Here is a 24,236-nt window from a genome sequence, read left to right on the forward strand (position 1 = left end):
AATGCATTAATAACATGTTGCTGAGACTTTTTTATGAACCTTATGAACCATCCATAGTAGTGCAGGGTAGCATCCAACTGCTCACACAGTGTATGTTACTGTGATAGTTTTTTTCATTCAATTACAACCTTTAAATGGCTTTTGAATAAATACCTTCACCACAATACTAGACAGTGCCTATAGATAAATCAACACAGTGAACTGACAAAAGTAACAACAAAGTAGAAAATCACAGTTTCCTTTGAGAGCCTCCACTGTAGCAACAAAAAGCCACGAGCAGTACAAACAAGAGGGATAGGCTCTAGTTAATGTTAATTCTTTTGCATTAAATAGACTGAGAATTGGACATTGTAGAATGTTCATAATAGTGAAATCAGAACCATGCAGGAATTCAAATGAGCTGTTTCTGGGAAATGAACTGTACTTTTTGAAACATTAATAATGTTTATATAATACATTAAACCTTTTTTGAAAAGCTGGGACATTTCTTTTTGCAGGATTTAGACCTGTAATTTAGTTGTGTTGAATGTGTAATTCAATGTATCTTACCTGCTTTACCGCATAAACAAGATGAATGTTTTTGGGAAACCAGCCCTAAATAAAGGCAAATGACACCCGTGTGCCAGTTTCGGGTATTTTCTACCCATCCTGAACATGTAACTTACCTCTTCCCTCACTTCTCCAGCTGTTCCAGCAGAGCCTGGACTGGCCATTGTTCGAGCAGTCAGAGACGTGATGGTGAAGGCGGGAGAGACAGCAGTCTTTGAGTGTCATGTGATCGGGCCGCAAGATATGGATGTGGATTGGCTGTCAGACGGGAAGCTCATTCAGCCAGCTCTGCTGAACTGTAAGATGCACTTTGATGGGAAGAGGTGCAGGCTGCTGCTCAACTCCGTGCATGAGGATGACAGTGGTACATACACTTGCAAATTGAGCACAGCCAAAGGTTTGTAATCCCTCACCCTCTATCTTTTAAAAGACTTTTGGACAAAAATTGCTGCTTGGGCCAAAAATGGATGACAGCTAGTGGGAAAGGGGGGCAGCACTGTGCTCCTGTATTGTATGATGTCTTCCTTGCTCTAGCAGACTAGATAAGAGCAAACATATAGCATAGCGGTTAAATCTGTCTTTTAGAAAAAAGGAAACCGCTTATCTGCGCAGTGACTGATCTATAATTAATAAACACTTAGACCTTGCACTTCATTATAGACTTGCTCTCATTAACCACAGTGATTACTGTTTCTTGTTTCTACAGAGGAGCTGACCTCCTGTGCCAAGCTGAAGGTCATTGCATCCATTGGGCCTCTCTTTACACGACAGCTGGATGTGTTGGAGGTGATTGAGGGTCGGAATGCTCGCTTTGACTGCAAGGTCAGCGGCACGCCACCACCCCGCGTCATCTGGAGTCACTTCGGTAAGAGACTTTTTTCCCATGAGTTTCATTCAGCTCAAACTAAATGGAACTTAATTGTGCAGGAAAATCAACTATAGCCTCAGCTGACACAACAACACAATGCAAACACTATTTACAACAAGAAACTTGTATAATATAGAATACTACACATCTCATGCTCAGAAGTTTTTGCAAATTGAAATTGTATGGAGGCTGTCTATTATTGCTAATGGTTATCAGAGCTTTTCTGTATAAAGCTGTGTAGATGAGCACCTGCCTGCAATGTGGTCATTTTATAAATGTGCAATGTACCTTTCTTACCACAGACCATCCTCTGGTGGAGAGTGAGGATATCCATATCCTGAAGGAAGGTGGTCGACACTCTCTTGTCATCTCTCATGTCAGCACTGAGGATGAAGGCTTGTACACAGTTGTGGCCCGAAACCCACACGGCGAGACCGAATGTTCAGCAGAACTGTACGTGCAGGAACCCCGGCCAGCGATCTCATTGCAGATGTAAGAATTTTCACTCTTCTTTAGGCTCATAATATCTCCTATTTAAAGGTATTAATCATTGTTCAAAAGTTGGAAATAAATGTTTTCAAAAATATAACACCAATTTTGTTGCAGATATAGGAATAAAATGATTAAAATATTATTGTAATGCTCTTATTTTAGATTTTTAGTGTCCAAAATGATAGAACCGTAGATGACTCTACAGTGACTGTGAATGTATAATAAAAGTTATATCCAGAATGCCTCATACACCTTGTGTCCAAGAGTATCCAGAAACCTTCTAATTAGTGAATTAACCTACTTTAAGGCACACCAATTATTGACACAGGTGACACATTGGAAATTCTTTCAGTTTAGGATCATAGAGTGTTTTCAAAAATGTTTTAACGTTAGATAATAAGGTAAGATGATTGATAATTAAATAAATAAGAACATTATAGTTTTTACCATTTAATAGCTTCCTATAGTTCCCAAAATCAGAGATATAGAATATGCTTATAGAAATGTCTGCTTGCTGCTGTTTGTTTTAACACTGCATGTCAAACACAAACAGGCATCAGTTCCTTTGTTTGTACTGGTAATTAAAAATGTACCCATCAAAGTCTGCCTTGCTCACTCACTCTCTCGTTTATTCATATATTCAGGGCCAAGTTAGAAAAGATGCCCTCCATTCCAGAGGAACCGGAAGTTCCAGACAGTGAGGTGGAACGTTTCACTATGCCTGACTTCGTTAAGCCACTCTACGACCTGGATGTGATTGAGGGCAAAGAAGCCATTTTGAAATGCAAGGTGGCTGGCCTTCCATACCCCACCATCGCCTGGTTCCACAACGGCAAGAAGATTGAGAGCACAGAAGACAGGAAGATGACACAGTGTGAGCCATTGCAGTGTTTTAGCACTCTGCATGGAGGCCGGGGTGGCAGGGAAGCTCCCAGATTGCAGTCTCGGTGGAAATGAGGGTGTCAGGAGCTGAGAATCACTGAGATATACAGAGCTGTTTATATCCTGGCCCAAGTGTCCTTCATAATATATTCTAGCTCATTTTCTCTCTGAACCTCTCGCTGTCTCAGTATCACACTAAACGTCCCTTTTTTCTCTCTCTCTGTCTCTTTGTCTGTTTATTTGTCCCTCTCTCCTGCAGTCAGAGACATTCACAGTCTGGTTATTCGCTCTGTGTGCCATGCTCACGGTGGCGTCTACAAGAGTGTCATTTCCAACAAGGTGGGCAAGGCCACCTGCTACGCCCATCTTTATGTAACAGGTGAGAAACATCATACCAGCATCACTTCTGCAACAGTACATGCCTGGAATGCAAAGTGTTTTAATGCTACCTGCAATAGAACACTACTTATGAGTAAAAGTCTGTGAACCCTTTCAGATTATCTGGATTTCTGTGTCTGTGGGTCCTTAAAAAGTCATAATTTGTCTGAAATGACATTTTACAGAATAAAGGCCTTAATAAGTATTAAACTGTCTTCCCTTAATCCTTTGATTCTTTAAAAACCACCTAAAACCTACCTAATGTTTGACATCATGTCAGCTCACACTAATATGTGGTCACTTGTGTATTATGTTACGTGCCGTTGACCTAGCACACAATTGAGACACATGAATATGGGTGCCGTTTTTTAGTATTATGTATTATGTATTTAAGTATTATGTGTGTGTTGAGCCTTTTATTAGCCAACAAATGCCATACACGGTAATCAGGGTGCCCACAGGTCCTTAAACTGTCCTACTTTGTCTGAAATTACATTTTAAGGATTTAATAAGTATACAATTGTTTTACATTTGAAACTATATGGTCTTAGATTTTAGGCTAATATCAGTTATTATTTGTTTTTTTTTTTTAGCATAAAATATTTTTTGAATCAAGTCACACACACATTCAGTAATACAAGGTCATACATTTAGATGAGCTAACATTAGTGCAGTGGTAGTAGACTGTGATGTCTCATGGACTTTTTTCTCCTCAGTGGATGGTGTGCCATGTTAGCTGGCCAAGGTAACACTGAGAACAGAAATATCTGTTCATTCTTTATTTTTTTGGTTCCAGCTAGACCTATTTAGATTAGTTAGTGATACAGCAGCACTGCCTCTGCCTTCTGTGTTTTTAAGCACTGAGTCCCACTTCAGTCCTCTCAAGTAGATACGTCTACCTTCTTGGTCTACTTTGCAGATAAATCTCATGATAGCTCATGTGTTGCTACATAGATCGTACGTCCTCTAGACCTTCATCAGTGGTCAGTGTCTTGTGACATTATTTCTGGTTGGTGAACTATTCTCAGTCCAGAAGTAACACTGAGGTCTTTAAAACTCCAGCATCACTGTTGTATCTGATCCACTTGTACCAGCGCAACACTCACTAACATACCACTACCATGTGGGTGCCACTGCAGAGCTGAGAATGATCCACCACCCAGATAATACCTGCTCAGTGGGGGTCCCATAGGGGTCATGACTTCTGATGAATTGGGTAAACGGGAGCTAACAAATTGTTTAGAGAATCAGATGGACTACAGTCTAATTGTAGAACTACAGTCTGCAGCTGTATGGTAAATGGACTTGATCAAATGGACAATGGGTGTACCTAATGAAATGGCCAGTGTGTTTACATTAAGCAGTATTTATATCTCTCACATGTCGTGTACAATTTGTATGACAGTAGCTCATTGGTTAGGTGGGGTTGTCAGAACATATTGCTGACTGTATATGCTCAGTAGTTGGGGATGCAGTACTAGAAAAGAAACTGGGACTCTGCTACCCTGGGTTTATGTTTTCTAGAAGTAAGATTCTGAAACTTTAGGAATCTTTGATGGGAGTGGTTGCCATTGAGCTTGTTGACTGTGTTTTTAAGTGAGTTTTGAAAGGTTATGCTAGGTGAAAGCACACCTCTTCTACTTGTTTATCCTAAAATATCCTTCACTGTAAATATTATTTTTTCACATCTCACCATATTTGGTTTCTGCACAAAAAGTACTTGAGATGGAAACATGCTTTTAGTTCCTGGAAGTCTCTTAGATTCTCTAATTATCATTTCTCAATAGAACAGCCATGTATTGCATGGTGAACATCCTCAAGCCAAGTCTTTTAATCAGATAGATGATCCTAATCAGTGCTTGATCCTCTCTTCATCCTCTCTCTCAAAATAATAAGGCTGTCAGTTCGTTCAAAGAATCGAGCATATGTCTCTGTGTGTGTGGGTGTGTGTGTGTGTGTGTGTGTGGGTGTGGGTGTGTGCGTGTGTGCATGTGCATACGTAAGTGTGTTCTGCTCAGCTTTTTTTGTCTCCTTTCTCTCGCAGACGTTCTTCCTGATCCTCCAGATGGAGCTCCAGTAATTGAGTCCATCACTGGCAAAACCATCACACTTTGTTGGAAGAAACCCAAACGGCTGGACCCGTCCATTGGTATACCAACAATTATTTGTATATCAGTATATTGTTACATTATTTTACTGTAGTTCTTCTTTAATTATGGGCAAACCAAACTGCCTTGTTTTTGAGAGTATGCAGAAATGCAGTCCTGATTGGATGACAGATTCTATAAGTCAGAATTTACAGTAGCAGAAAATGTGTTTGCCTGCAAAGCTTAGAAATTATGCAACAATGCCCCAACTAATGTTTGAAATTCAGATAATGTGAGGTTTTTAAATCTAGACTAAAACTTGACTTTTAATTAAGGCACAGGATTCATAGATTCATATTTATAAATAGTTCCTTGATTGATTTTAGTCAATTAATCACTTTTTTTAAGTATTTAAAAAACTTAGGCAGGTAAGATGGGTAAACTAAAACCCTGCTGAATATCTTGTAAAAATATTGACCCAAAATCCATAAAAAAATGTAAGTAAATAAAATTGTGACTACACATGCTTCTGCTATTCTGCAAATAGGGAAAAGATGTTGTTTTGTCTGTGGAAGTCCTAAAATCATACATCATACAACCCTGTTTTTTTTTTCAACCCCAATCTACACCTCAGTTATATATTCAAATTAAGTAATTTAGCTTCATTAGCCCACTGCTGGCCTGGGCACTGTGACATTTAGCTTAGCCAAAGCTTCCTTAACAGTTTTTTTTTTCTTTCAAAAATGCATGTCAGGAATGTCGGAATATTCTGAAAGAAATTCAAAAAGTAATTTTTAGATGATTAAATGTAGCCAAAAGCTATGCTATTAAAGTAAAAAACAGTGTCAGCATGTTTTACTTCTGTCAATCATTTTTTTAATTGTTCAAACCCTTTATTTGATTATTTGTGAATGTTAACGCATGTTTATACTGATCTGGTGGTCAACAAAACTTGTCACCCATTGGTATAAAGGATAGTATTGTGAACTGATGAAAGCTGTCTTGCTGTTCGAGCTGCAACACCTGGTTTAAAACTGCCTTCAGGAGTACTGGAAGAGAAATAGGAGTGTAAACATTCTGTGAAAATTTAGATACATTGGACTTTAGGGCAGCAGAAATGAAGACAAAAGCATCTAACATCCTAGTGTAAACTCTGATTTGTACCTCAAGTTTTATATATTTTGCTTCCCTTTATTGTATTTTTAGTTGTCGGTCTGTATATTGGACATACTTTATATTAAGTAAAGTTGTATCCGGCCAAAGTAAAGTTACTTAAAAAGAACAAAAATGCTATCTAAAGAAAGTTAAGTTGATTTGAATTTTATGCCTTTGTCCTCTCCTCTGAGTTAGACTGTGCATGGAAAGGACTTTTGAGAAAAATGAAAGTCCTCCGTTAATGACTTTTCAGTTGCAGTTTTATGTTCTTACACTCATGTTGTCCTCAGACAGGCTTAGATTTACTGCCGTGTAGTGACTCTCCCTGCTGTAAACTCATAGTGTCCTTGTTTTATATCACCACTCAGACTTTGTTGCCTTGGCTGATGTATGAGCTGGAAAATGTATAGGGAGTGGAGCCATATTATTAAACAACGTGATTAATCAAAGCCTGGAAGTGTTGTTTTAATATACAAACAACCCTTATGCTTTATGGTTACAGACCCCAGCACTTTGATGTATGCTGTTCAGCAGCAGGCTCTGGGCTCCATCCAGTGGACCATAATTGCTTCCAGCCTAAAGCAGACCACCTACACTGTAACCTCACTGTCCAAGGGTGTCCGCTATGCTTTTAGGGTCCTGTCCATCACCAGCAAAGCCTTCAGCAAGCCGTCTCCCGCCACAGACCCAGTGCAGCTTGTAGACAGAGGTAGACCTGCACACAAAGTTGGCCTTGCCTTCTTTTGAAAATGATCACTTTTGAGTTGGTTAAGAAAAAGTACCTGCAAATGTTTTATTAACATAAATTACCTTTGGGTATATTTTGCAACACTTCTGTTCATCAACAAGTTCATCAAAGCATCTTCTTTGGTATGGAGGTTTTATGTAAATAATGAGTTTTGAGTTTTCCCGAGGAACTACAGTTTAGACAGTTTTTAACTTCAGTTTTACAGTGAGGAAAATTGGTACGATCTAAACACATTTGTACAAACACGTGAATATGTTCAGTTATTGGATTTATATTTGTCCTGTTTCTGTGCCTACAGGTCCGTATCTTCAGGAGGCCCCAGTCGTCATTGACAAACCAGATGTAGTATACATGGTGGAGAATCAACCAGTCAGCATTACGGTCACTCTCAACCACGTCAATGCAGCAGTCACCTGGAAAAGGTGAGTGTCCATGCAGTTATTCAGGCAAACCCTGTGGATCCAAATTTACTATTAGAGATCTACCTCACTCAGCAGTTTAGTGGGTTCTCCGAATGCAGCTTCGAACAGCTGGGATAGAATAATATCCTTTGCTATTTTCACATTTGCTCATATTTGTCATTCAGAAATTCATAACAGAGAGCTCTTGTAGCGGCTTTGCTTTTAGTCTAGTCACGTGTCAAACCCTCCAGTATTCTGCATCAAGCTGTGTCTATACCATGCTTTGCTGTTTTTGTAGGAGAGGAGTTACCCTGTCGAACAGGCCCGGTCTGTTTGAGATGAGCATGCCTGATGATGACCAGCACACACTGAAGTTGTGTAAGGTGAAAAGCAGTGATGTGGGTCCACTCACTTTCACTGCTAGCAACCCGTATGGGACAGACTCCTGTCTCCTAACCCTGGAGATGGCAGGTGAGCATAGCACATCTACTCATGCTCAACAAATTTCACTATGTTACTTGGATTATTTTGATGAGAATGATCTTTGATCTTTGACAGCTTCTCTCTGCTTTGACAGTTTTTCCTGCTGAGTCTCTCTTGATGATTTATGTGTTTCTTTCCCTTCTTCTGCTCTGTCTTTCTCTTTATTTCTCTACTTCTACATTCTCTCACTGTCTGTCCGTCTGTCTTTCTAGTATCCTTTATCCCCTTTGCTCTTTATTTATTTATTTTTTTCTCACTCACTCTTGTTTTTGCTCTCGGTCTTCTGCTCTGTCTCCAGCGGCCCCAACATTTGAGTCCATTATGGAGGATTTGGATGTGAGTGTTGGTGAGACACCCCGTTTTGCTGTAGTTGTTGAAGGAAAGCCCATTCCAGACATCCTGTGGTACAAGGTGTGTTCATATGCTTGTTTATCTTTACTGAATACATTCTGAACTAGCAACTTTGGGTTTATACTCTGCTTATACTATATTTGATGTGTTTTTATTAAGTTTCCTCTGTAATTTCATTAAGGATGACTTGCAGTAATGAGTCGCTCATTCTCTAAGAACTTAACTATAAAGCATAGTGAGAAAAGCAGGTTATTCTTTGCGATGTCTGTAGTCTTTGTTCTGAAATGGAAGGTGCTCTGTGGCTATGTGTTTGCTAGTGTTTCTTTTGGTTGCTATTGGTAGTATTTGAGAGCAGTCTCTGCAGATGCAGCTACAGCTTCAGCTCATTTCTATTCTCCATGCGTTCCATGCAGGAGCAGCTTGACTTGCTTTGTGCATTAGAGAGACTTTCTGTTCTTGAAGATCCTGCAGAGCCCCCCCCTCCCTGCTGGGCTTTTGCTATGGCTAATACACACTCATACTCTTGCACTTTCTTTAGTTGTCCTGTTTGCTCTTTCTTCCCATCTCTCTCACTCCTTCAGCTTTTAAAGATCAGGCCATGCCTTCCCTCCCTGCTGTGCTCGTGCTAAAGCTAACACTCTCTCTCTGTTTCTCACTCAGTTTCTCTTTCTTCCTTTTTTACTCTTGCTCTTGCTCGAACTCTCTGCCTCACTTGCTGTTTTTTCTCTCTGTGCTGCTTTCCTTCTTTCTTTCTTTCTTTCTTTCTCTGTGACAGATATACCCTCCACCCACCTCACCACTCGTGGAGAATCCCCACACTCTCTTAAGCATGCTAATTTGTGCTGTTAAATATACCGCTTGATGTTCCAGAATGTGCCTCAAGGCTACTGCTTTCTATTTGACCACTCAGTCCTAATCAACCCAAACATACACACAGAGAACCCTGGCAAATATGGGTAATTTTAATGCTTTGCTGCAAAACAGTAAACTGGAGCTAACCTTAGAGAACACCCAGAGAATTATGTTCAACCATATACAGCCCTAAGTGGGGTTAAGTAACAGAGATCATCATGTAAGCACATTTTAGTGTATGCTGTCCATCAGCCTGTGTTGTTGAAGTGCTCAGAACTGTCCTGTGAATTGTTGTTGATGTTGTTTTTCAGAACGATGTCCTCCTGTCTGAGAGCAGCCATTTTACCTTTGTGTATGATGATAATGAGTGTTCTCTGGTAGTGCTCAACACTCAGCCGGATGACTCTGGGGTCTACACATGCACTGCTAAAAACCTGGCCGGCTCGGTTTCCTGCAAGGCTGAGCTCACCGTTCACACTAGTACGAGACTTGTTTCTGTATTACACATTTACTGGGGGCCGCTGCACAGTTTGTTTTTGTCCACCTGAAAACCAGTGCACAGTTGCAGGTTTTCCCATTTCAACACAGCAGCTAATTATCACGTTCAGGTGTGTTAATCCAGGGAAAATGCTAAACTGTGCAATGATGTGGTCCTTCCATACGTGACATATTTGATTGTGGCTAATAATGAAGGAAAGCATGTTATGCTAACACTTGCTTACATTTGTTACTGTTGTAGTATTAAGCTTAATAAGTAAATAACTAGTCTTTGTTTTTTATTCAAATTTCTGTAACACTTTGTTGGAAGGCTACCTTCATGGAGACTTAGACATAGCAAATGGATAAGCATTGAACAGCATATTTATAGTGCAATACATGAATATTTATGTACAGCTTATGTAAGTATTTGCAAGACGACATATTATGTCTGTATGTAGTACAGTAAATGTTATAAGTAAATGTTATAATTTTAAGTAAATTACATTGTATTGACATGAGGGTTTTAAACAGAAAAGTGATGTCTATTTGTTCGTTTTATAATACTGTTGTGTCATACCCAGGTAGTAAAACTGTTAAGGCCTTGTAAAGAACACCATGCATTACTTCAGTATATTTATACTTTAACCAGTTCTATTAAGGAGACCTGTGTGGCATCAGATATGAACAGTTAACTTAGTTCAAGTCTGCCTATCTCCTAAATACAAGTTGCTAATCAGAATAATATAACACAGTAACGCAAAACTTGTAAGAACACACAGTACATTTACTTTTGATATTCAGTACATTTAAAAACAAGTAACTTAAGGAAACTTCTACTTTCCTTTAGTTAAAGCCGGTATGTGAAAGTTAATTATAGATTTGTTATAGATTTCTTTGTTTATTTTTTGATACCTTTCTTTAGATTCCATACAAACCTCATTATAGCCCAGAAAATGATTTTTCTACCCAACAAATTGGATAATCAATCGAGAGACAACCAACTAAATATAGAGCTACAGTTTCAATTTCTTCTTTTATTACAGTTATTTTGTTTTGGACGCATGTGTGTTTGCTCATGATTTTGTGTCGGATATATTTATAGCTACACGGGAGAAGGATGACCCGATGGAGGATGAGGAGACTATTCTGAGGAGGATGCGAAGGCTTACCGATTACTATGACGTGCACAAGGAGATTGGGAGGTGAGTCATCCGCCTGCAGACACACTTGGACACACACCATTTCCCTCTAACGACTGCACACACCAGTCTGGAGCCACAGAGAGTCAACTCATCTGCACTCACTGATGACAGGTCTGAAACTCTGTGACTCATCAGACTCAGTGTAAGACTTAACAAAATTCAAGCCTTTTTTCGAGGTGAGACATTTTTCAACAGATTATTATTTAATTACACTTTGAAACAGCGTTGAAAGGATGTTTATTCCAATCTATACATGTTCAAACATCCTCAGTCCAGTGTGGCACAAAGCAACTTAAACCACCTTCAGAGGTGGACAGAGATGCGTATGACCACATAACATTTGTAGTGTGAACACTAAAGCACCCCGATATGTCACTAACAGCAAAGGGAGACCACCTTAATCAACTGCATCTCCTTTGTCTCTTCTTAAGTTGTATTAGCAATCAAAACATTTGTAAGAGTCTTTTTTGTCATTTTTCACTGAAAACAAATATATACTGATGTAAGTATGGACAGCAACCTTCCTCCAGCCACAAACTCCAATCATAAACGATCGCTGGAGACATACTGAAGACACAGTGAAGTGGCAGGTGTAAATGGCTGTGTCTCTCACTGTTGACTTGTCATCAAATTACTTCGCTTATGTTAATAATCCTAATGTACTTAATATATAGATTATATTGTTATATAATACATTATATTGTTGTAGATTTTGTTAAATGGCCCAAAATTTTATATAAATGTGTACAGTAAATATGTGGAAGAATTTTTGAATAAGTCATTTGAGTTCATGGAATTTGATGTACTGAAGCTGAATTTCACTTTAGGAAACATACACTAAGATATTATTAATGTGGCCTCATATAGCATTCAGAATCTATAGGCATTGTCTCATTACATGATTTGTCAGCCATTTACACCTAATCTTAAATGCTATAGTCAGCTTTAGATCCACCCCTTAACACCTTGCCTGTTGCCTCCAGGTTTGGCATGTAAGTAGCTTAGAAGCTGTACAATGCTACAAAGCAGCTTACATTAGCAGAAAGAGGGTTATTTGTTATGGGGAAGCGAGAGGTGATCGCTCCAATGGGTCGAGAACAGTACGGACTGTTGTTAGTTGTATCTCTCTTTGCACTCTGTCACTCCCTGTGTGGGGACCTGTAATTATAATCCTTGATGGCAGATAGTGCTTACTCCACACACACACACACGATACAAGGCTGCACTCAGACACCTTCTGTTACTGCCAACACAGGATACACGCACACCAACGCACATAAATGTGACTTGCATGTTTGTATTTTTTAATATTACCAGACTGAGTTGTAGGGCTGTCAGAATAAAATTCAGCATTCTTTATCTAATCCAATGAAAAAATGCACCATAATATGCTTTATTGAGCATGGACATTATTAATACTTGCAGAACCAACTGCATGTTTTATTAAAAAGAGAGCATAGTTAGTCCTGTTTAACTGTATTTAGTGCAGTTTGTGTTAAACATCAATGTACTTATAATTTTTATTGTCTGTTTAAATATGGCACTGTGGGTGCATTTTGTCTGTTCCATGAAACTATAGAATAAACTAAATAGTGTGATTCAGGTGTTGTGATATTATATTTATGCCATGTTGCCCAAACTTAAAATGCCCAATTGAATGTTTAAATCATTTTTTTCTTGTAACAATACACCGTTTTCATACATTTTATATTCTAAATTTTAAAAAGAGCCTAGACTTTACATTTCTAAGCATGACATTTCACACCAGTAATAGTGATTTCATTATTAATTATTATATCAACATTTGCAAAGCTATTCATTTCAATTCTGCACTGGTAGGTAATAAAAAAACAGGTTATAAGAATAAAGAAATACTCAGATCAGATTTTATTTACAAACCCCATTTCCAGAAAACATTGAACTGACAACAGTACTAAGAAAAGATTTCCAGTGTTTTTACTGATCAACTTAGTTGTATTTTGTAAATATAAACAAATTTAGAATTTGATGCCTTCCAGCACACTCACTGACTTTTGTCAGTTAAATAAAGGTTTAAGAGAATTACTGCTTCTTGTTTCTATTGCATTTTACAGAACATCCCAACTTTTCTAGAAATGGGTTTTGTAAATTCAACTTTTTATTTCAATACTCAAGCTGACCTCCTAATAGCATCGCTGCCTCTCATTGAAAGGTAATGGCTTCTGACTGTACTCAGGGTTAGTAACACAAGTTTAGTAATGTCAAGCTTTATGAAGTGCAGAATACTTAAGAATACGCAGAATTCTGTAATTTTGGTACCTGCTTATAGTACCGTGTCAAAATTTTCAAGTTTAATGCACAGTAGATTAAAAATAAACACAGTGTTACATTCTCAGGCAAAAGTACTACATCATCCATTTAAAAAAATATTGTCAACCCAATAATATAATAAATTCCCAATAGCATGATAAAGTATTACAAATGATTAACCTGAAAATGTGTAAGGTATTACATTATTGATAAAAATGTTACTACAGTAACGATTAAGACATTCTACTACATTATTAGGCAAGTTATTGTATTACTGGGTTTTATTACATTTGACTGAATTACATGCAAAATTATGCTACATTTCTGGGATTATTACATTATTGGGAAAATATTTAAGCAATAGAACATGAGAGGGAGTGTGTTAGCTCAGTTTTGTCCATTTTTACAAGATCAGTATTAATGTTGTTTTGTTCAAGCCAGTCTGTAAAGCATCTTACAGCTCATTTTGTTTGGCAAATGGTATTCGGTTAATTTCTGGCTAATTCCAGGTTGTTTGGGTGTTCTTCTGTCACAGCGTGACATTCCAGTGAAGTTCTTATAATTCATTGGTAGATTCTGTTTATTTGATTGAGATTCTTTTGGGCTATGCTGGCTAAGAGTTTTAATAAATCTGGCAAGGCAGCTGGCGCGCACACACACACACACACACACACACACACACACATTTACCCTTATGCTTCAAATGCTCCCTGTAGTGTTTCATCCTGATGCCAAATGTTTGGTTTCAAACTCCCTTGAATTATGTCTAATGTGTTTGGGGGAGGGCGGCATGGTGGCACAGTGGGTAGTGCAATTGCCTCACAGCAAGAACTCTGTGTGGATACTCTGGTACCGATGCTTCCGGGTACTCCGGTTTCCTCTCACAGTCCAAAGACATGCAGTCAGGCTAATTAGATATGCTAAATCACACCCTAGATGTGAATGTGTGTGAATGTATATGTCTATCTGCCCTGTGATGGACTTGTGACCTGTCCAGGGTGTATCCTGCATTCCACCCATTGACCGCTGGGATAGGCACAAGCCTTTTGTTAATTATACATTTGTTTAATTGCCACACCTCACGCCTGGCTTGACTGGCTTTACGTACAGTAATGAACACTGATTTCTAAAAATGAACATATTTTTCTGCCAGAGAAACAGAAGCACTTTATGTATTCAGTGTATTTCATGACAGCAATGAGGGTGGCTGATGCATAGATCGCTGGTGAGAAATGTCATCATCTTTTCTCTTTCCATTTGCTAAATGATATTTCTTTTCAGCTGTTGATTTCCCTGGAGGCACTTTCTCTTTTCTGAGACATCGTAGGCCATTTGCACTTTAAAATTGAATGACTCCCTCCCCATCTCCATCTCCTTTTCACTCTTTTACCCTCAGTGGTCTTTCACGTTGCCTGTCCCAAATTCCCCAAGCACATCTTCACCCTCTCTATCTCTTGTCCTCAAGTGCGCCCAGTTACAGTTGGTCTGAAGTTAAAATTTATTTTAGTTTCTGGCCATATATCAAGCATATCAATGTGATTTGACTAAAGATAGTGACCACAGCAGTCACCTTTGGGACAGTTGTGTTGTCTTAAGTTGTCTTACATATATAGCAGTATGTTAATTTTTGTTTACCTCTGCTCTGTTCCAGAGGAGCCTTCTCTTATGTGAAGCGAGTGACACACAAGGTAGGAAAGATGGAGTATGCAGCCAAGTTCATCTCAGCACGTGCCAAGAGAAAAGCCTCAGCCCTGAGGGAGATGAACATCTTTTCTCACCTCAACCATGAAAGGATCATTTACTTCCATGATGCATTCGAGAAGAAGAATGCCGTCATCATCATCACTGAGATGTACACTTTTAATTATTTTCATTATTTCACTATGAAGCCTAAGGCAAAATACCAGTGTGAATTTAGAATTATTCACTTAATACATCTTTAGTCAGGATATAAAACATATAAGGCCCAGCAGTAAAACAATTGATAACCAAGAGACACGGGTACCTATAACCCCAGTTGTCCATACCTGGCTGATTTGGCTGGCTGGTATTATTCTAACATTGTCTCACTTCCACAAAAACTATGTTTACATGCACACAACAGCCTGACTAAAAAACTTGTCCAAACTAAGATGTTGACATGAGCTGTAAAGAGGACTAGTCCAGTGGTTCCCAACCGGGTCCTAAGTGCCCCCCAGATTGTTCATATTTTTGCATCAACCAAGCACAAGGAAAAACATGGACTGAGGACCTAGTTGGGATACACTGAACTAGTCCATTTATAGTCCTGTTTTCTTGCACGCCAACATAGTCTGACTTTATGTTGAAATGCTACCTTCGTAGGTTTACCCATGTATGAGTTTCCCACTGTCTGCATTCTTTTTTTCATGCTTACATCTAAATATCTTATGATGTCCATTTACTTGAACCTTGATACATAAGTTTGACATAATTATGCCATAAACATGCCATGGCAGATGTCTGGATGGTTGATAACCGAATGGTTATTTACACGATCATATCTTAATTCAGGGGTGTTTTAAGCTTGGAGGGTCAGTGTCCAGCATAGCTTGCTAGTACCTCTATCCAAACAAACCCACAAAATCTGACAGTTAACGAATAAGTTGAACTAGGTGAATTTGAGCTGGGAAATAACCAAACTGCTCAGCACAGGCCCACGGGGATCAGAGTCCTGTCTTATTTAGACTAACAGTAATAACACTATATCAAACCATTAATGTGCATGTAAATGATGTAAATGGGAAAACTGTAAGCATCTAACTGAAAAACACACAATCTTACCCACACCTATACATACAGTGTTCTCTGTCTCTCTTTCCCTCCCTCCTTCTCTGACATGCACACAAACGCACACACACACACGGACACACATATACAGACAATGTCATTTTTAAAGTTGTTGTCATTAGCTGAAGAGCCATGTACCAGAACTGCCAGTGATTGTGATTGCTCTTACTGATTTTCCAAAGATGTCACGAGGAGCTTCTGGAAAGGCTGACAAAGAAATCAACAGTATTGGAGGCTGAGGTGAGACCCACTTGACTTCCCTAGCATGCTCCACTAAGTGACACACTGTGATGTAACATCCCTCTACCTATTTTGCCCCCAACTTGGCAATTCTTGACCTTCCACGTGTCCTTCAATCATCTCTTGACAGAGCAACTATGACCATTCATACACTAACCACTTTACCTTTAATGTAGTGCAGGACACTGGATGAATGTAGTGCTAGTGTCTTCAGTTATACTTTTGGAGAGGTACTCTCCTGTAGAATTTGGTCTTAAACTAACACGCTTTCCACATATGGTCCTGAAGACTGGCTGCATCAGATGTGTTCGTCCTAATTCCATCACTCCAAATATGTGCTGTTCTGGTACATCAGGGCTGGAGCTCTTAGGACCAGGGTTGGACATACTAGACATCGTAAAAGATTGGGAAGAGATGTGTGTTTTCCAGATGCATGAATTTTTTTTATGCCGTTTACAGATCCGCTCCAGTGTAAGACAGTTGTTGGAGGGAATTAGCTACCTACATCAAAATGACATCTTGCATTTGGATGTCAAGGTGGGTCTGTTTTTGTGTTTTCATATTCTCATCACCTTGTATATGTGACTCATGACATGCTAAGTATTCAGTGAGCTGAATCAGAATCGTCAGGGAACAGAAATCTATTAAATTATACAGCACAAGGTTATGCCACAACTAGGCCTGGAGAACACTGCACTTTACAGATTGCAGTATATATGCAATGTTTTGCCCTATATATGCTGTAGTTTTGTTAACCCCACCCCTCTGCATTTTGGCTCATAGCCTGACAATATCCTCATGGCTGACCCCACCAGCGACCAGATCCGTATCTGTGATTTTGGCAATGCAGTGAAGTTCACACCTGACGAAGCACAGTACTGCAAATATGGCACTCCAGAATTTGTTGCCCCAGAAATTGTTAACCAGACACCAGTCTCTAAGGCAACAGACATCTGGTAAAGGACCTGGTACCTCCATCTCACAACTAAGTGGTGTAAAAATGTAGCATATAGTGATGTGGCATGAATGTGTTAGAAACTTTTTTTTCTTTTCTCAGGCCTGTTGGTGTCCTGACCTATCTATGGTAGGTTTCAATTCCTGTGATCAATAAATCAAGTTAACAGGTTTGAGTAAAAATGAAAGCATCCAATTGTTCTTGCAGTAATTATACGTTCATTGTTTTGATGTCTTCCATTAAGTGTACAGTTGCAAATAAGCTACAATAAATTACTTTTATTAAACTAAGTTTTCTCTTTCCTGCAGTCTTACTGGAGTGTCTCCATTTGCGGGAGAAAATGACCGAAGCTCTGTGCTTAACATCAGAAATTACAACGTGGCCTTTGAAGAGAGCATGTTTGCTGACCTTTGCCATGAAGCAAAGGGATTTGTCATCAAATTGTTAGTGGCTGACAGATTGTAAGTGCAAACTGAAAGTGCTGTTAAATACATCAGTAGAAGTAATCAGTGAAGTATTTCTTAATTATTTATTAAACATGTGTACTTCTTTTTTTTCTCCAGGAGACCAGATGCCAGTGAGTGTCTTCGCCATCCTTGGTTCAAGGTAGGAGGTGGAGAAATAATAGTAAACTGCAAAATGAGAGAGGAATAAAGATTCATGTTTTGGCTAAACTAATGTGCATTTCCAGTAGTGTGATTAGAGAGAATTTTGCAGATTCAGTGGTTTGGTAAGCAGAATCCTTTTTATATAAAAATTAAGGAGGAGCTCCTTATGTATTTGTATGTAGAATGTATTGCCACATAAAGCACTTAATAGAAAAATATAATTTACATACATTTTTGATTTTAACACACTCAGTCATTCAAACTTAAGCATCAGATTTAAACTCAGCTATTATTGGGCCTTATTCACCAATATGCTCCTAATTTGTTTTCTTAAATTTCTTCTTAAAAAAGCTCTTAAGCAAAAGTCTATGTAAGATTCATGACATGATCTCAAACCCCAGCATTGTTTGCACGTTTGTGCTCAAGTGTGCAAAGATTCTGTTTTTACCTAAGAACTAGTCCCAAGTAAGGTGAAATGAATGAATGTCAGAATCTCTGTGAAACCTGCATTTTCAAGAAATTGTTTCTTATGAACTGTTGGTGAATGAGGCCCATTGTTCCTAACATATTTAACCTGTGATGCATGTTGATGACGTGACTGGCAGTTATTTTATTCCTGGTTTTTCATTCTTTACACCCTTTGCCCAGTTTTGCTAATAGCTGTTTGTCTCTTCTAGACTCTGAACAAAGGAAAGAGCATCAGCACGGAGTCCTTGAAAAAATTTTTGTTAAGAAGAAAATGGCAAGTAAGGAAATGTTAATAAATGTTCTATCACTTCTTTCTTTCTTTCTTACTTCCTTTCTTTCTTTCATGATACTAATAATTCAATATTTTACAGCGATCTCTTATCAGCTATAAATCCAAAATGGTGATGAGATCAATTCCTGAGCTGCTGGATGATTCCTCCAGCCATATCTCCATTGCTGTCCCACGGCATCTAAAAGAGGGCTCGCCACCACCCTCATCTTCATCAGATTCTGATGAGGACATTGTTGAACTGCCCTTCATACCTATGCCTCTCAATATGGAGTTCTCTGGCTCCAGAATGTCACTGACTGAGATTCTTGGGGATGAAGAAATGGTGGGCAAAACCAACAGCAACCTTGAGAAGTCTGGATCAAGCCCTGAAAAAGCAGAGCCCATGGAGTGTGAGCCCTCAGAGGAGGTTGGTGATAGTGCTGCAAGAGGTCGAGCCAGGAAGAGGACAACACAAGATGATGAAAGAGGTTCCTCTGATGAGGAACCGTATGAACTAGCCAAGCGAGCAGAGCAGACAAAGAGACCACTTTGCAGAGGCTCAAGTATGGAGTCTGACAAGCCTGAGGGAGCTCGTCGTAGAGGTGAGCTGCGTAGAGGGAGCTCAGCAGACAGTGCCCTGCAACTCCATATCAAGCCAGAGGAGGGTGCGGAGGAGAGTCCAACAGATGGTAGAAGAATCCTTAAAAAGTCTGTATCTATGGAGCTGCCTCGCAGAAGCCCAAGCCCAGGAGCTGCCAAGATGAGTCAGGAAGATTATGCTCTGAAACTGGAACTGATGAGACAGAGACTCCTCAGAGGAGGCTCTGTGGACAACAAGATGAGTGGTCTTCGAGGCCCTCTGTTAGAGACTTTAGGCATGGGAGATGAGAAGCGCTTTATGCGTGGGACTCGCTTAGGTAACCCTCCACTAGTTCGGGCTGCATCCAGCGAATCACCAAGAGATGACATCCCAAAAACCAAAGTGCTCCGCAAGAGTGCATCCTTCAGTCAGGGTGACACTGAGCCAATGCCCCTGCATCGGCGGATTGGGGCTCCTCTAGAGATTCCTCTTGCCCAGATAGAGGAACGACGACTGCAAGAAGCTGTGTCCATGTCTGTTCTTGCAGAGCCAGTCAAGCAAGATTCCCGTCCTGTCACCCCCAAACCACTCACTCCTGAACCAAAGAGACATGAAACAAAGGTACCGGCAGAAGAGAAGGAACCTTCACCTGTCAGACACAGTCAGCATGAGGAAATAAAGCAAGCAGACACTGCCACTGTAGAGGAACATGAAGATGGTAATGTCCAAAAGAATGATTTGTTCATGTTACAGGAAACTGCCAAAGAACCTGTGAATGTTCCCCAAAGTAGGTCAACACCTTCTGTGGTGCCCAAAGATGTGTTAGAGGAAAGAATTGAAGAGGAGGAAGAGGAAGTAAAAGAACCAGTGAAAGAACATGTAAAAGAAAGGGAACCTTCTGTTGTTAAGATGAAAGTCAGAGAAGTTGAAGAAGATGAGAGGGCACCAGTTAATGCTTCAGAGATCACCATATCCACTAGTTCCATAGTGAGCCCAGCTGTAGTGTCTGCCAAGACCCCTCAAAGTGTTGTCTCAACTTATGTAACCCCTTCTCCCCCTACCCGCACAGTACTTCCGGATGGCAGGACATCTGCCTATGCAAGTGTCATGCAGACCATCCTAGTCCCATTACTGCAAACACCAAGCGAGCCAGCAGCCATTCTCACATCCACAAATGTCTCAGTGCCAGCCTCTCCATCTGTGCCTGTCTATACATCCATGTCCAGACATATTTCAGAGCCATCTCTCATATCTGCTCCACCATCTTCCAAGGCGGATGCTCACCAAACCACTGAACATCCTGCGGTTTTCTCTCGTGTCGCATCAATAGAACAGCCATCCAAGGAACCAAGTCCACCTAAGACTCCCACTCGTGTTTCCCCAAAGAAAGAGCCCTCTCCTGGTAGCCACATCGAGGACCTTGCCTCTGAAGAAGTCTTTGAGGCTCGGTTTAAGAAGCGTGAGTCTTCTCTCACCCGTAGTCTGAAACGTCTTTCTTGGCAAAAGACAGATGAAAAGCCCTCTACAGTTGCTCCTGAGGTGACAGAGGAGATGTATCGTCCAGGACCAATTGGTGCTCCTCTAGAGTTTGTACCCAGGAGGCTGGAAGAGAAGTCAAAATCTGTACAAGATCTCCGTGAGGCTGAGAAAGACCCAGGTTTCATGAGGAGATTGTCCATGCGCCTAAGGAGGACCCCATCAATGGAGAGGAAAGAGGAAAAGCTCAAAGAGGATGAATTCACTACCCCAAAGCGTCGTTTGTCTTGGGCTTTGGGACGAAGAGGGTCCCAGGACAAAAAGGAAGTGGAGATGATGAGGCTGGACGGAGGTCTAGAGACACCTCCAGAGCCAGAGACCAAGAAACCAACTGAGTCCCCTGTTCTAGCAATGCGCAGAAAAATTGGCAGCACTGTGAGCGGTTTATCCATGAAGATCAGGAGTCATTCAGAAGAAAGGAAAGATGAAAAGGAGGGCAAGACAGAAACGAAGAGGACTCCTCTGCTGTCCATACTACGCCGTTCCACCTCAGAGGGAGGCAGTCTAAAGAGAATGGGCATCCCACAGAATCAGCTAGCCAGTCAGTCAGGCACTGGGGCCTCCTCTGAATCTTTGGATTCTATGTCTAGCATCCAGTCAGAATCAGCTGCCAGAAGTATGTTAGATGACAGTTAATTGATTGCATGTGATGATGTTAATTGTGATGTTGAACATGATTGTACAGTGAGACGATGCAAGTATTCAGACACTTTTGTTTTTGTTAATTAATATACTTCTACAACATATAGCCACTTCAAATTTACACAATTTCTTTTACTTTATATACATGTGAATATGAACAAAAAAGTATGTTTTTTTTAACAAGGATAGTTCTAAAAAACTTTGTTGCAAAACTGTTGTTGGCAGCTTCAAGACATATGTAGTGTTTCAAAATCTTTTCAAATTTTCAGTGGGATTCAAACCAGGAGATTCTCTTGGCCATGCAAGCACCTTCACTTTTTTAGAAACCATTCTTAAGATCTTTTACCTGTTGGTTTCGGGTCATTGTCTTGTGAAACAATAAATCTTCTCCCCAGATTCAGAAGAGATAAAATTGTCATCCAATATGTACGTTGCTACATTCATGTTTTCTTCAATTACAGTTTTTGTTTTATCTGACCTTTTGTACACTGTTTGATTTCTGATTCTCTAAATTATCTCATCTCTAAATTAACATTTAAAACTTGATATATTTGACATAACCTTTACCTATTACATAACTTTTACATAACCTCAAAATAGTATATATATACTATAAATTAAAATTTTCTACGTATTTTTGTTTATGCTTATAAATACATACTTTTTGTTCTTACTTTTAAGTACAAAGTTAAAATACATTACATTTGTAAATTTGGGGTAGATATGCATACTGGAAGTATATTAAATAACAAAAAAGTGTCAGAATGTTTGTTTGCCCTCTCTGAAGAATGAGCTGGTTTGGGTCCAAGTTTTTGCTCTTTTTGATAAGTACCCCATCTTATGTAATGATTGGGAATTAAATATAAATTTAAAGACCTTGATTAATGGAAATGTCTTGCAATTGGTGATACAGTTGTTTGTAACCAAAGCTTGCCATCTGTCAAACAAGGATAAATATGTAACAGTTCACATTTCACTGCCATAAATTGTTGTTGTAATTGTTGGCTTTGAGCTTTATGAACTTTCCCTCACAGGTGCAGAGACTGAGCGCAGGTCACGATGGGACAGATGGGGCCTGACCAGAGGCAGGAGGGACAAGACTGTCTCTCAGCCAGACATACCCACTGCTATTGCTAGAGAAAATGGCTCCCTGCGCTCTCGCCAGTACTCCCGTATGGCCTCTGGTATGCCTGTGTTTTTAATCGACTGATGTTCAGTTATTTTTCTATATGAAACATTTAATTCAAACAGTACAAAAGACATGACGACTTGAGTTTTTTTAGCTTACTCCAGATTTGTCTTTGATCTTTCTTGCTTTATGCTGCTGGCCTTTTTCATAATTCTGCATTTATCAATGTGAATTATTTATGTAAAATTGGTTTTGGCACTATGAAAAATTTTCTTGAAATGACTATTCATGCAGACATCCCAAAATTGTCTGTTCTCAGACTTTCCTCCAGTGTTTCACATCAAACTGAGGGACCATGTTCTCCTTGAGGGAGATCCAGTCACTCTCAGCTGCCTGCCTGCAGGCAGTCCTCACCCACACATCGCATGGATGAAAGGTCTGATCTCCCAAACCCTGAAACTAGATATTACACAGTTCAGTCTTATGAAACCAAGTCAAATGCAGTACATTATCATCTGATGATTCATTCACTGATTATGCAACATACCCTGATGAAATTAATATAAATGTGTTGAAATTTTATTTAAATTGTGCCACTGTTCATCTGGTTTGCGATGATTTTTAACTGATTTATAACTGATTTACTATGATCTATTAAGAAATGTGAAAGCATAACTAAAGCATAGAGTACTGAGTCAGTTGGGAATTAGAATGGGTTACTGAATTAGCAGATCATTATGGTAAATTTTAGTATTTCTTATGCATCAAGCTTTTAGATTGTATGTGCATGACTGAAAATTTATTTTGGACTGTGAAACGGCATACAGAATAGCTTGTGTATTTCTCTGCATGTGCTTCTGGTAATAGCAGCAAAAGAAAATTTTCAATTTCTAAATTGATTTACTAAACACTAAAGCATGAACTCCACACTATTCTTAAAATGAGTACCTCCAAGTGAGTCTTTGCTTATCTATTCAGCCAAATCATGTCAGAGCAAAACTGTCTCAGAACAGCCCCTGAAATGTGTTACCTCACTGGTTTTATGTTTGCTAAATTGTAGTCTGTGAATAGACTGTGCTGACATTGCCATAGCTGCTCACTCTTTAGCTATTTATAGCAGGCTTTCTAAATGTCAGTATCACTGCAAAGTCAGGCTTTACGACATAAGCCAGAAAAAATCAGTGAATGTGAACATTAGCATGTTTCACCAAGCTGTGACTTAGAAATTCTCAAACTGAATAAGATTTTAGATGAGACAAAAGAAGCTGCATAACGTCATTGTCTTACCGATTGACTGTGCATGCCCAGATAAAAAGCCACTTGAGATTGACCCGAGGATGAACATGATCTCCTGCCCTGATGGGAGACAACTGCTGATGATTATGAAGACCACCAAGAATGACGCAGGCCTATATGAATGTGTGGCCACAAACCCACTAGCCTCTGTCACCAGCTCCTGTAAACTCTCCCTTGCCCGTGAGTTTTACACACATGCATACACATGCAACACTGGATGCACTCATAAATGCACATACAATGGATATAAAAAAGTCTACACACTATTATCAAAATTGCAGGATTTTGTAATGTAAACACAGACATTGAGATAAATCACGTCTTTAATGTGACCCTGTCTACATAGAAGGTGGTTTTACACGCCCATTTACAACCCTGTGATTTGTCCCCAGAATAAAACAAGCTGTTTTCCCTTTCATGGTGCACTCATCAATAATTTGATGAGCTTTGCTGCGATTTGCTGCAACACAGGCAGGAAAATAGACT

The 24,236-nt window shown here is 39.5% G+C and overlaps 1 protein-coding gene across 6 annotated transcripts in view; it reads left to right on the forward strand.

The window, feature by feature from the left end:
* spegb (striated muscle enriched protein kinase b) overlaps window positions 1-24,236 on the forward strand; it is a 95,779-nt gene that overhangs the window by 58,822 nt on the left and 12,721 nt on the right. For all 6 annotated transcript variants that reach the window (XM_017691531.2, XM_017691532.2, XM_017691533.2 and 3 more), the window contains 24 exons: window positions 686-946; window positions 1,256-1,414; window positions 1,720-1,909; window positions 2,554-2,783; window positions 3,051-3,170; window positions 5,214-5,318; window positions 6,914-7,120; window positions 7,458-7,581; window positions 7,859-8,031; window positions 8,342-8,454; window positions 9,558-9,726; window positions 10,829-10,928; window positions 14,869-15,069; window positions 16,208-16,265; window positions 16,725-16,802; window positions 17,049-17,221; window positions 17,323-17,349; window positions 17,529-17,681; window positions 17,784-17,826; window positions 18,506-18,574; window positions 18,668-21,299; window positions 22,360-22,509; window positions 22,774-22,890; window positions 23,763-23,930. In XM_017691531.2, the coding sequence (XP_017547020.2) occupies window positions 686-946; window positions 1,256-1,414; window positions 1,720-1,909; window positions 2,554-2,783; window positions 3,051-3,170; window positions 5,214-5,318; window positions 6,914-7,120; window positions 7,458-7,581; window positions 7,859-8,031; window positions 8,342-8,454; window positions 9,558-9,726; window positions 10,829-10,928; window positions 14,869-15,069; window positions 16,208-16,265; window positions 16,725-16,802; window positions 17,049-17,221; window positions 17,323-17,349; window positions 17,529-17,681; window positions 17,784-17,826; window positions 18,506-18,574; window positions 18,668-21,299; window positions 22,360-22,509; window positions 22,774-22,890; window positions 23,763-23,930 (5,820 nt within the window). The remainder of the gene's footprint in view (window positions 1-685; window positions 947-1,255; window positions 1,415-1,719; window positions 1,910-2,553; window positions 2,784-3,050; window positions 3,171-5,213; window positions 5,319-6,913; window positions 7,121-7,457; window positions 7,582-7,858; window positions 8,032-8,341; window positions 8,455-9,557; window positions 9,727-10,828; window positions 10,929-14,868; window positions 15,070-16,207; window positions 16,266-16,724; window positions 16,803-17,048; window positions 17,222-17,322; window positions 17,350-17,528; window positions 17,682-17,783; window positions 17,827-18,505; window positions 18,575-18,667; window positions 21,300-22,359; window positions 22,510-22,773; window positions 22,891-23,762; window positions 23,931-24,236) is intronic.

Source organism: Pygocentrus nattereri, chromosome 6 (genome assembly GCF_015220715.1).
Source record: "Pygocentrus nattereri isolate fPygNat1 chromosome 6, fPygNat1.pri, whole genome shotgun sequence".
Lineage (NCBI taxonomy): Eukaryota > Metazoa > Chordata > Actinopteri > Characiformes > Serrasalmidae > Pygocentrus > Pygocentrus nattereri.